Genomic DNA, 14,147 nt, shown 5'->3' on the forward strand with positions numbered 1-14,147 from the left:
GAATAACAAAATTTGACGAAATTGAAAAAATCCATTTATGCAAAATATTCCTCGGAGTTAAAATTAACACTATCAACGCAGTGATGTATGGTGAATGCGGTAGGTATCCAATGCACATTCTTATAAGCATTAAAGTTATTAAGTACTGGCTAAAGTTGTTGATTATGCCTTCACATCGCTTACCCAAGACGTGTTATAATATGATGTTGTTATATAATAAAAGTGGACAAAAAACTGGGCAACTAATGTAAAACATTTTTGTCTATATTCTATTGGTTTTGGAATTACATGGAATACACAATATGTCGAATCACCTACATTTTTCATACAATCCTTAACGACAAGACTAAAATATATGTATATTCAAACATGGTGTGAAAGGATATCCTTATCAAATAAATGCATGTATTATTCACTGTTTAAAAATGCCATAGTCCTTGAGTCATATCTATCCTGTGTTAATGTTAAATTTTTTAGAATAGCACTGGCACGATTCAGATGTTCTTCTAATGATTGATATATGAATGTAACAAGAGAAAATAGATTATGTACACTTTGTAATTTAAACGAAACATTTGTACACGGCACATGCAACATTCTTCATCTTGAACGTGGCGTGAAAAGGGAGCATTGGACATTGGGGAGAAGTTATTGACCATCTCGTGTGTTTGTGGTTTTGACTCAGAGGTCCATCCACCGTACAACCCAGAAATATGTTGAGGGTGTCATGAAAACTGACAATCATATGATTCCTTGTAATAGGCCCATGTACAATCTCAGACGTATCCAAGCCAACAAACCTGACCTTGTGATTAAGTTTTCTGTATCCTGGCGAATACACAGTACCATTTAGAAAGTGGTCGAATGTAACATAAATGATAATTTGGAGTAAAGTACAGGTTCTAGTACTCTTTGGGTTTGAGTTCCATCCGGGAAAAGATGGAGCTCTGTTCTGAGAGTGAGACATCTAATCGCTAGCACCCAGTTATCCGCCTAACCCCTCATCCACATGGTTTCTATAAGAAACTGTAAGTCTGGTTACTTGTAGTCTAGATCGCATCCTTTGTATACCCCCTTGTCAAGTGTAGATTGGCATGGCTCCCCGAGAAAGCTTATGTCCATATTATCTGCCGACCAAAAGGACGTTTAATATGTGTTTCACCAAATTAAAATCAACCACCGTCTTCAAAACGTCTGGGGCGGTTGGGTGGCCTAGTGGTTGAAGCGTTCGTTCGTCACGCCTAAGACCCAGGGTCGACTCCCCACATGGGTACAATGTGTGAAGCCCATTTCTGGTGTCCCCCGCCGTGATATTGCTGGAATATTGCTAAAAGCGGTGTAAAACTCACTCACTCACTCAAAACGTCCAATGCTGAAACCAGTCGCAGAAACAGTCCCAGCTTGAGGTCAAAAACAAAATCATGATACAATATGACAAACTCTATGGGTAACAAGTTCTTATATTTCGTGAGTCCAACATTTTGACAAATTCTTGTAGCATTCTCTCGAAACGTCGCATTCACGAAATACAAGAAGTTGTCCATAAGGTTTGTCAGTATTGTAACCCCACTCACTCACTCAGTATTGTACTATATTGCTAAAAGCGGCGTAAAACCCCACTCACTCACTCACTTAGTAGTGTACTATATTGCTAAAAGCGGCGTAAAACCCCACTCACTCACTCAGTATTGTACTATATTGCTAAAAGCGGCGTAAAACCCCACTCACTCACTCACTGAGTATTGTACTTCCCAACTCAAAGAGTTAAATCATGATACCGTGTCAAATACATCACCATTGAATACCTTTCTCTTGTCTGTTTAATTTCTGCCACCATCAAACGTGTGTAAATGTGTTTTGCCCCTGAGTAAAGGTTCGCTATATCCAAACCTTGTGGGTGCTTGCATGTCATTCAGTGATGTGACCGGACATGTTTTCTAAGTGACACTAAAAGAAAACCCAGAATACTACAGCTATTTGCTAGAAACACTGATCTTCCATCCAGTATATTGTCTGTGTTGCTAGGTTCGACTTCATACTGGACGCTGACAAGGATGTTGCCAACTACTGGATTCGAACTCGAGGTTTGGCAGGCTGCAATAATAAGTTTGCAAAACAGGTCGCCATCTTGCGGTATGAGAACGCCACGGAGACGGAGCCAAGTGAACCTACAGACTACGAAAGTGGGCGGAGGAAAGGCAAGGTAAGAATTGAGGTGATATGCTTGATAGGAGTGGTCGGAGAGGAGGCGATGTAAGCATTAAGGTGAAATGCTTGATAGGAGTGGGCGGAGAGGAGGCGAGTTAAGCACTAAAGTGATATGCTTGATAGGAGTGGGCGGAGAGAAGGCGAGGTAAGCATTAAGGTGAAATGCTTGATAGGAGCGGGCGGAGAGAAGGCGAGGTAAGCATTAAAGTAATATGGTTGATAGGGACGGGCGGAGAGAAGGCGAGGTAAGCATTAAGGTGATATGCTTGATAGGAGCGGGCGGAGAGAAGGCGAGGTAAGCACTAAAGTGATATGCTTGATAGGGGCGGGCGGAGAGAAGGGAGGTAAGCATTAAGGTGATATGCTTGATAGGAGTAGGCGGAGAGAAGGGGAGGTAAGCATTAAGGTGATATGCTTGATAGGAGCGGACGAAGAGAAGGCGAGGAAAGCACTAAAGTGATATGCTTGATAGGGGCGGTCGGAGAGAAGGGAGGTAAGCATTAAGGTGATATGCTTGATAGGGGCGGGCGGAGAGAAGGGAGGTAAGCATTAAGGTGATATGCTTGATAGGAGTGGGCGGAGAGAAGGGAAAGTAAGCATTAAGGTGATATGCTTGATAGGGGCGGGCGGAGAGAAGGGAGGTAAGCATTAAGGTGATATGCTTGATAGGAGTGGGCGGAGAGAAGGAAAGTAAGCATTAAGGTGATATGCTTGATAGGGGCGGGCGGGCGGAGAAGGGAGGTAAGCATTAAAGTGATATGCTTGATAGGAGTGGGCGGAGAGAAGGGAAAGTAAGCATTAAGGTGATATGCTTGATAGGAGTGGGCGGAGAGAAGGGAGGTAAGCACTAAAGTGATTACTTGATAGGGGCGGGCGGAGAGAAGGGAGGTAAGCATTAAGGTGATATGCTTGATAGGGGCGGGCGCAGAGAAGGGAGGTAAGCATTAAGGTGATATGCTTGATTGGAGCGGGCAGAGAGAAGGGAGGTAAGCACTAAAGTGGCATGCATCACAGGAAACAAAATGGTAAAAAGAGTGAGTGAGTGAGTTTGGTTTTACGCCGCACTCAGCAATATCACAGCTATATGGCGGCGGTCTGTAAATAATCGAGTCAGGACCTGACAGTCCAATAATCAACAGCATGAGCATCGATATGCGCAATTGGGAACCGATGACGTGTGTCAACCAAGCCAGCGAGCCTGACCATCCGGTCCCGTTAGTCTCCTCTTACGACAAGCATGGGTTACTGAAGATCAATTCTAACCCGAATCCTCACGGGTAAATTGTAAGAAGAGATTTAATGGATTTGGTGGTCAGATTTTGTGATTTGTTTTGTCGTAGTCGATGACGTTCATAATATCAATCTCTGACTACGGTGCAGAAACGTATCCGACTTTACTGAAAAGCTTCTACAGCAATGACATCCAGAGATATCGACATATTCTCTGATGACTTGTATGACTCAAGTGTATCTCTTCCAATGTTTTTACACGCCCGGAATGTTTTCTTATGTCTGTGAACAAAGAGGCACATTCTTCTACCCGACATGAAGGGAATGTGGTAGGGTGCCCAGCACATCAACATTTGTCAGCTGAAGAGGCGACAAAATTAGATCGGTAGGTCTGTTATGGGGCTATCAGGTGCCCTGCTGGTCAAAGGGTTTGCTTGTCCCGCCTAAGGCCCGGATTGTAATTCCCACATGAGTACAACTTCCCCCGCCATGCTGGCATATTGCTGGCATATTGCTGGCATATTGCTGAATGTGATGTAAAAACATATTCACTCCTTGCCCGATGTAAAAGCCTTATTTACGTATATTGTTCAGTTCTACTTATACGTATACGTTTTCAAGCTGTAATTTTATTGACTACTAAATGCTTCAGCTGTTGAACCCCTGGAACAAGAACGGCACCCCTGACCTGACCCCCGTGACCTGGTTGAACACCACCCTGGCAGATCCGCCGCACTTCAAGCTGGTGCCCGATAAGAAGTTTTACATTGCCATGGACTTCTACAAGATCGACAACTATGTTTTCCACCACGAAGAGTTCTATCCCTTGGCTGCCGTTGACCTGGATAAAAGACTGTATTTACCACAGCTGAATCATATCAGTAATGTTCAACCTCCGTCACCACTCCTGTCTCAGTTTGCTGACATACCCAAGGTGAGTAAAAACTCCTGAAGAAAAACCCGTGAAGGTCCGGGTTAGAATTGATCTTCAGTAACCCATGCTTGTCGTAAGAGGCGACTAACGGGATCAGGTGGTCAGGCTCGCTGACTTGGTTGACACATACCATCGGTTCCCAATTGCGCAGATCGATGCTCATGCTGTTGATCACTGGATTGTCTGATCCGGACTCGATTATTTACAGACCGCCGCCATATAGCTGGAATATTGCTGAGTACGGCGTAAACCTAAACTCACTCACTCACTCCTGAAGTAAACTGACGGGCACAAGAAAATATACACTTGAAAATTGATCTTGGCCAACATTTACATACGTTACAGGGCTCAAACAATCGCCGAAACACGCCCCAAAAGCTCAGAACATCACTACGATGCCCGTATCAAATATATCACCATCAAATATGCATTTCTCATTTCAGTCTTTTTTGTCACTATCAAAACTTGGTGAATATTTAGTGTTTTTTCCGGCAGTTATATTCCTGTCCTGTTTGATAAAGCAGGATGGCAGGATTTCATCTGGCTTTAAAAAAACAACCATTTTAATGGATCATGTGAATTTTTAAGACAAAATGCTCTATAAGACGTCTTTCTCCTCACGTCTTTTTTTCAGAAAAACCAGCATATGTCATAAACGTATTATTTTATTCTTGGACCCCCAGCATGTATTTCTACCATTAGGAACAGACTTTTGTATCTGACAGACGTTTTTTGCTTGAACAAAGAACAAAGTCTGCATTTGACTACTTCCAACAATAAATCCCATTAGGCTGGCCAAATGAATTAATGTTTTCTTCTTGGAAAAGGTTTATTCGACTTTTGGTTGAAATTGATAAGTTGTCTCTTTAATCAAGTATTCTTCATGAATGGGGGATGTAAAATAGTACATCATCGACATCATCTTCAAGGTGCATTGCATCTGTTCAAATTCCGAAACAATAAACAGCGTAAAAAGCTTATATCCCTGAAGAAAACAAACATCTTACTGTCTCTATACCACAAATATACAAGATTATGATGCATACAGAAGGTCTTTAACATGTTCTGCTCTTAATACCATCCTACAGACTCCATGCTGCAAATAAACAAGATTATTATCAATACACAAGGTCCTAGCCCAGATTCTTCCTCTCCGTAGGACATGTTCTGCGGCCCACACAACTCCAGGAACTGCAGCCATGACTACTGTGAGTGCATCCACCTCATCAAGGTGGACCTGGACGACACGGTGGAAATGGTGCTCATTGATGAGGGCGTCACCTACGACGCCAACCATCCAATACATCTACACGGACACCACTTCCGGGTTGTGGCCATGGACAGGGTGAGTCATAATTCTAAATCGATACTGACTATAGTCATTAGATTGACGTTTCTTACGTATATTTGGACACTGGATTGTAGTCTGTTATACAGACACTGAAACAGATTGATCCAAGAAAGCCCATGGAAGTCTAGAATATGTGGCAAGTATAGATCCCCAGCTCATCAACTCACTAGCATAGCATAAAGGTAAACGAAAGTCGAGGCATCAAGTATTGGTCATGCAGACTAATGGTTGATAGCACGAGCAAAGTTCAATGAAGATGACAAAATCATCCTAGTCACACATCGTTTCTACTTTATGACACCTTTGTAAATGGACTGGGTTCCTTTTCACTATATTTTATGATTTAGGAACCGTTTTTTTGTGAAATATGTTCATTTCAGAGAGACTAGATGTTAATCTAACTGGATTGCAATAGATAAAATATTACGAACAGTTCGCCGTTTTCCCACTGTCGTGCATAAACGCTTCCTCACACTTTACGCATCTCAATGTTTATTCTGTTCATCATTTGTTTGATAACGGTGTTAGCACCAACACGTCTCTCTCACTATCATGAAGACGATGCTCATCCATCCTTACGGCTCCAACTTCTAAATGCCTCTCGGATACGTTGACTGCAACGACATCATCCTCACCCCTTGGGGGACGTTGTTGTGGAATGGTGTTGCTTAGTTTAAGAATGAAATTTCTTATACACCCGTTTGAGAGAAATAGGTAACATTTGGAGATCGAATTTTAGGTTTGATTGGCTACTCCATGGTGAAGACCCATTGTCAGAGTATGGAGGACAACATTCAACATTGTATTATTCATTGATTCAGTGGAATGGCCTACGTAAGAGTAGAAACGTTATAGTTTAAAGTGTATATGTATATTTCTTTAAAATGTATCTAGTTTGCATCATCGTCATGCTTTGATAATCCAAGGATGTAATTGTAGGTTAATTTGTGGAGGAGCGCATTTTACATGATTGTACGTAGTTAGCAGGCAGTCACTCATGATGGTATTGTTAAGCCTTCACTCGGTAGATATGTATTGAAGCAACTGATTGTAAGATAAATGGTACTTAACAGATATCGCATATTAATCTCTAGAAATATACTACACGCTTATTTAGAGCTAATCACATTTTCAGGGGTGGTGGGGTAGCCTAGTGATTAATGCGTCCGTTCGTCACGCCGAAGACCCAGGTTCGATTCCCCACATGGGTACAACGTGTGAAGTCCATTTCTGGTGTCCCCCCGCCAGGGTTTTGCTGGAATATTGCTAAACTCAATCATCCACTAATGACACTTTCAAAATACCTATTGGGATTCAAGGATTTGGATGTGTCCCTAGCAACCTCTGGAGGACGTTAAGTGACATGTTGGAAAGAGTCGTGTGGCACGGTGACTTGAAGCTGTTGGCTGACTGCATTCCATATCTCTGATGCTGTGTGTCGTTGCTCGTTGTATCGATCAGTTGATTGTCTGGTCCAGAAATAATCTGTACAGACATCCGTCATATAGCTCGACGATTGCTAAGGGTGGCGAGCATCAAGCAAACATCCCAAATGTATAAATTGTGTTTTCGCACGGGAAAGGGTGAAATTCGAACTTCAGGCAGCTGGCTAAGATTGTCCTGTTTTCAGTAAAGATTAACCTGGATTGTAAACTAAAAGTCAGTGTGCTCTTTAATCTGATTGGTTGAAAAACATGATCAAATGGTATTCCATTCCCGGAAATTCGCTGCGTATTAATACATACAAACATCGCTCCCACCATTGTACTGTTACGTCGTCAGCTGTGATGACGTCATTAAAATCATATTGTGACATAAAGTCCGAATGACGTCACAAATGAGCAGTTCCAGATGCTACCATGGGAGACAGCCGAAACGGCCGGCTGATGACATTTCGCTGCCGTACCCGTACTCGATGTCAATGAGTGCAGACACAAAAACGTGTGTGGACCTTTTTGGTTTACTTTTGTGTTTACAATGTCGATAAACATTATGTGTTGGCCAATTTCCGGGTGTTATTGAGTATTTGAAGCACGGGAATATTTCTTTTGAAACCTCCGACTGACGCCGTCAGTTCCAAATGAATTCCCATGCTTCAAATACTCAATTACACCCAGAAATTGGCCAACACATGATGTTTATCTCCTAATTGTAAACCAAAAGTCACTGTGTTCTTTAACCTGATTGGTTGAAAAATATGATCGAATGGTATTCGATTCCCGGAAATTCGCTGCGTATTAATACGTACAAACATTGCTAATGATGTCAATCAAATCATATTTTGACGTAAAGTCGGAATGACGTCACAAATGAGCAGTTCCAGATGCTACCATGGGAGACAGCCGAAACGGCCGGCTGATGACATTTCACTGCTGTAACCGTACTCAATGTCAATGAGTGCTGACACAAAAACGTGTGTGGACCTTTTGGTTTACTTTTGTGTTTACAATGTCGATAAACAATATGTGTTTGCCAGTTTCCGGGTGTTATTGAGTATTTGAAGCACGGGAATTCCCGTGCTTCAAATACTCAATAACACCCGGAAACTGGCCAACACATGATGTTTACCTCCTAATTGACAAAATGGGTAGATTTACAGGTCCCATACTATTATTCTACACGATGTCATTTTGGTGTTTATTCTAAACAGGTCAACGAATCTACCTCTCTAGAGGAGATCAAACAGATGGATGATGATGGTCTGATTGAAAGGAATCTAGACACACCTATAGCTAAAGACACCGTCACGGTTCCTGATGGAGGCTACACTGTCATCAGGTTTCATGCAGATAATCCAGGTAGGTGCTTCAGGAATATCAACATATTTACAGATAATCCGAGTAGGTGGTCCACGATCATATGAATGAAAGAATGATTGGCGATAATCCAGGTAGGTGATCCACGGTCATAAGAACGATTGGAGATAATCCGAGTAGCTGGTCCTTGAGCATAGAACGATTGCAGATAATCCTGGTAGGTGGTAGCATTATTGGAGATAATACGGACAGATTATCCATGATCATAAGAACTATTGGAGATAATACGGAGATATTATCCATGATCATAAGAACGATTGGAGATAACGCGGATAGATTATCCATGATCAAAAGAACTATTGGAGATAACCCGGGTTGGTGATCCACGATCATAAGAACCTTTTTGGATAATCAGGGTAGCTAGTACTTGAGCAAAGAATGATTGGAGATCATCCGGGTAGGTGGTAGACTGATTGGAGATAATCCGGGTACATTATCCACGATCATAAGAATGATTGGAAATAACCATAGCTGGTGGTCCATGACCATATGAATGGTTGGAGATATTCGAGGTAGGTGGTGCACTTGCAAAACAATAACAGGTGATAAATACATTTTTTTCTGCAAAATCAATGTTTATCGTCAAGTTCTCGGGTACATACTCAATATTTTACAAGTAACCTGGAGGCACCATGGGTCAGTGATTATGACCATGCAATGCATGAGAAAGTAAATAGGTCGTTTGTCTGTTACATCTCACCAGATTGCCTGAAAAGTGTCATCAAAAAGTCCAAGTCTAATACAGCTCCAGGGCCTGATGGCATTCGAAACCGGTATTGGAAACTGTTCCCCTGTGTCCAAACACCATTACTTCACTGTTTCAATTCTCTTGTGGACACAGGTGATGTTCCTCCATGGTTCTGCAAAGGTCGCACAATACTTCTCCCCAAGAAAGGAGACTTGACTGATCCCAAAAACTTCCGCCCTATCACATGTTTGAATACATAATACAAAATATTCACAGGGTGTTTGACAAACCTCGTGTCATCTTACTGCTCTTCCAATGATATAATTTACAGAGAGCAGAAGGGGGCAAGAAAGGGATGTTGGGGGTGCAAGGATCAACTTCTTGTACAGAAAATGATTTTGGAAGAGGCTAAAACATATCACCGCAACCTCTCCATGTGCTGGATTGACTACAAAAAAGCATACGACTCTGTCCCTCACGAATGGATTCTGAAGTCTCTTCATTGTATTGACCTCCCTGAGCGACTACTTGATTTACTCAAGTCTTTAATGAGTTGCTGGTCGACTCAACTTGAGATGTACTCGCAAGGGCAGGTGCAGACTTCGGAATCTATTCCAATGAGAAGGGGAATATTTCAGGGGGATTCCTTTAGTCCTTTGCTTTTTTGTTTGTCTTTAAATCCTTTGAGCTTTCTGCTCAATAAAGAGGAGGGTTACCATCCCGGACCTCCTCAGCACAGATCCCCAACACCGCTCACACATCTCCTTTACATGGATGACATCGAGCTCCTTGCCAAAGGAGATTCCAATTTGAAAGAACAGGTTCTCCTTATCGAGTCCTTTTCTAATGATATTGGCATGACATTTGGACTCGACAAATGTAATACTCTTCATTTGAAACGTGGCAAGGTAGTTAATGATGGATCGGTCAAGTTACAAGGGGGGAGGAGTTATTGAGCATCTTGTGGAAGATCAGGCCTACACCTATCTTGGAATGCAAGTTCGTGACAAGCTCCAGAATACCCAAATTCAAGAAAAACTTCGGGCCGAGTACAAATCTCGTTTAAAGAAAATCTGGAGCTCAGAGCTAAATGCTCGAAACAAAGTCAAAGCCACCAATACTTTTGCTGTCCCAGTCCTCTCCTATTCCTTTGGAGTAGTTGATTGGGAGTAGTCTTGACCGTCTGACCAGAAGGATCATGTCTGATAACAGAGCCCACCACCCTAGTTCCTCTCTTAACCGTTTATATATGCCAATCAATTCTGGTGGTCGGGGTTTGATTAATGTGGAGGGTCTTCATGATCGAATTTTATTGTGTACTTTTGCACATATTTATTTATCGGATGATCCTTTAGTGATGCATGTGAAGACTCATGATGAAAGCAAGGAATTCCACAGCTATTTTAAGCGTGCCAAGGTTGTTGGACAGAATCTGAAATTTGAGGTTGACTTTGCTGATGGCGATGTACTGCTGGACGGTACAGCGATGGGAGTAAACCAGGTGAAGTCCTTCACCAAGTCTGCCCAGAGTCGGTCTTTTGTGGAGAAGCTCTCTGAGAAGCCAATGCATCGTGTGTACATGCAGTGTGTGGAACAGAATAGCAATCCCACCGACTCCTTCGCCTAGATGAAGTCGGCTGGTCATAAATGTGAAACTGAGGGCTTCCTTTTTGCTGCTCAGGACCAGTCACTTCCCACTCGTAATCGCCTAAATGTGATTCTTAAAGAGAATATTAACATGAAATGTCGACTTTGCAATGAATTCACAGAGACTGTCCAACACCTTGTCAGTGGATGCCCTTCCTTGGCACAAACAGCATATCTTAAACGACATGATGGCATGGCTTGTTGCTTTTACTACCGTCTTCGCCATGCCTGTGGCTTTGACTCCGAGGTCCATCCATGGTACGACCCTGAACATGTCCAGGGCATCATGGAAAATGATGCTTTCAAACTTCTCTGGAATAGGCCCATATACAGCCTCAGAAGAATTCCTGCCAACAAACCTGATCTTGTGCTTTTTGATAAAGCCAATGAATTTATTTATATCATTGAATTTTCTGTCCCTTTTGACACCAATGTGATTGGCAAGATTAAGGAAAAGCATGATAAATATGCGAACCTCGCCTTTGAAATGTCTCGCTTGCATCCCAAGTACACTGTCGCCAGGCTCCCCATTGTTCTCGGTGCCATTTGGTTTGGTACCTCCTGATCTCTTGGCGCAGATCAGGAGAGTGCCCGGGTTCTCCACCGGGAGTACAGCCCTTCTGACACTCTGGGTAATGCAGAAGGCTGCAGTGTTGGGGAGCCTTCATATTCTCCGGAAAGTTCTTGGTGGGTTCGACTAGGCAGCGTTTCCTGGGAGAAGTCCCATTCGCTGTCTGGGCTGCGTGTAGAGGGGGCAAAGCCCTGAGCTGATGATGAGCCTTACCAGCCTGACTGTGCCAGGATCACCCGAACCCTCTCTGCTGCATACTATCTTTAATCTGTAAAACATAATAATAATAATGTAACCATTTATTTAGCGCCAAACTCCACACACTAGGTCTGCTCATAGCGCTAACAATCAAGGCACAGCACACATTATTACCCCGGATAACGCAAGCATGACCCATCGTGCTGATGCCGAGGCATGGTTATGTCTGGGCATGTGTCATTCTCTATTTCTGTTATTCAGGTTTCTGGCTGCTGCACAGTCACATCGACTTCCACGTGTCATTCTCTATTTCTGTTATTCAGGTTTCTGGCTGATGCACAGTCACATCGACTTCCACGTGTCATTCTCTATTTCTGTTATTCAGGTTTCTGGCTGCTGCGCTGCCACACCGACTTTCACGTGTCAATCTCTATTTCTGTTATTCAGGTTTCTGGCTGCTGCACTGCCACTTCGACTTTCACGTGTCATTCTCTATTTCTGTTATTCAGGTTTTTGGTTGCTGCACTGCCACACCGACTTCCACGTGTCAATCTCTATTTCTGTTATTCAGGTTTCTGGCTGTTGCACTGCCACTTCGACTTTCACGTGTCAATCGCTACTCCTGTTATTCAGGTTTCTGGCTGCTGCACAGTCACATCGACTTCCACGTGTCAATCTCTATTTCTCTTATTCAGGTTTCTGGCTGCTGCACAGTCACATCGACTTCCACGTGTCAATCTCCATTTCTGTTATTCAGGTTTCTGGCTGCTGCACAGTCACATCGACTTCCACGTGTCATTCTCTATTTCTGTTATTCAGGTTTCTGGCTGCTGCACTGTCATATCGACTTCCACGTGTCATTCTCTATTTCTCTTATTCAGGTTTCTGGCTGCTGCGCTGTCACATCGACTTCCACGTGTCATTCTCTATTTCTGTTATTCAGATTTCTGGCTGCTGCACAGTCACATCGACTTCCACGTGTCATTCTCTATTTCTGTTATTCAGGTTTCTGGCTGATGCACTGCCACATCGACTTTCACGTGTCATTCTCTATTTCTGTTATTCAGGTTTCTGGCTGCTGCACTGCCACACCGACTTTCACGTGTCAATCTCTATTCCTGTTATTCAGGTTTCTGGCTGTTGCACTGCCACTTCGACTTTCACGTGTCATTCTCTATTTCTGTTATTCAGGTTTTGGTTGCTGCACTGCCACACCGACATCCACGTGTCAATCTCTATTTCTGTTATTCAGGTTTCTGGCTGTTGCACTGCCACTTCGACTTTCACGTGTCAATCTCTACTCCTCTTATTCAGGTTTCTGGCTGCTGCACAGTCACATCGACTTCCACGTGTCAATCTCTATTTCTGTTATTCAGGTTTCTGGCTGCTGCACAGTCACACCGACTTCCACGTGTCAATCTCTATTTCTGTTATTCAGGTTTCTGGCTGCTGCACTATCACATCGACTTCCACGTGTCATTCTCAATTTCTGTTATTCAGGTTTCTTGCTGCTGCGCTGTCACATCGACTTCCACGTGTCAATCTCTATTTCTGTTATTCGGGTTTCTGGCTGATGCACTGCCACACCGACTTCCACGTGTCATTCTCTATTTCTGTTATTCAGGTTTCTGGCTGCTGCACTATCACATCGACTTCCACGTGTCATTCTCTATTTCTGTTATTCAGGTTTCTGGCTGCTGTGACTGCCACGTCGAATTCCACGTGTCATTCTCTATTTCTGTTATTCAGGTTTCTGACTGCTGCACTATCACACCGACTTCCACGTGTCATTCTCTATTTCTGTTATTCAGGTTTCTGGCTGCTGCACTGCCGCATCGACTTCCACGTGTCATTCTCTATTTCTGTTATTCGGGTTTCTGGCTGCTGCACGGTCACATCGACTTCCACGTGTCATTCTCTATTTCTGTTATTCAGGTTTCTGGCTGTTGCACTGCCACTTCGACTTTCACGTGTCAATCTCTACTCCTCTTATTCAGGTTTCTGGCTGCTGCACAGTCACATCGACTTCAACGTGTCAATCTCTATTTCTGTTATTCAGGTTTCTGGCTGCTGCACAGTCACACCGACTTCCACGTGTCATTCTCTATTTCTGTTATTCAGGTTTCTGGCTGCTGCACTATCACATCGACTTCCACGTGTCATTCTCAATTTCTGTTATTCAGGTTTCTTGCTGCTGCGCTGTCACATCGACTTCCACGTGTCAATCTCTATTTCTGTTATTCGGGTTTCTGGCTGATGCACTGCCACATCGACTTCCACGTGTCATTCTCTATTTCTGTTATTCAGGTTTCTGGCTGCTGCACTATCACATCGACTTCCACGTGTCATTCTCTATTTCTGTTATTCAGGTTTCTGGCTGCTGCACTGCCACGTCGAATTCCACGTGTCATTCTCTATTTCTGTTATTCAGGTTTCTGACTGCTGCACTATCACACCGACTTCCACGTGTCATTCTCTATTTCTGTTATTCAGGTTTCTGGCTG

At 43.2% G+C, this 14,147-nt stretch overlaps 1 protein-coding gene across 1 annotated transcript in view; it reads left to right on the forward strand.

The window, feature by feature from the left end:
- Positions 1 to 14,147, forward strand: part of LOC124277028 (laccase-like) — a 57,060-nt gene that overhangs the window by 27,424 nt on the left and 15,489 nt on the right. The window contains exons 6-9 of the mRNA XM_046712680.1: positions 2,026 to 2,203; positions 4,091 to 4,372; positions 5,532 to 5,717; positions 8,374 to 8,521. Of these exons, the coding sequence (XP_046568636.1) occupies positions 2,026 to 2,203; positions 4,091 to 4,372; positions 5,532 to 5,717; positions 8,374 to 8,521 (794 nt within the window). The remainder of the gene's footprint in view (positions 1 to 2,025; positions 2,204 to 4,090; positions 4,373 to 5,531; positions 5,718 to 8,373; positions 8,522 to 14,147) is intronic.

The sequence above is a fragment of the Haliotis rubra genome, unplaced genomic scaffold (assembly GCF_003918875.1).
Source record: "Haliotis rubra isolate DU_JTF1 unplaced genomic scaffold, ASM391887v1 Scf217, whole genome shotgun sequence".
NCBI lineage: Eukaryota > Metazoa > Mollusca > Gastropoda > Lepetellida > Haliotidae > Haliotis > Haliotis rubra.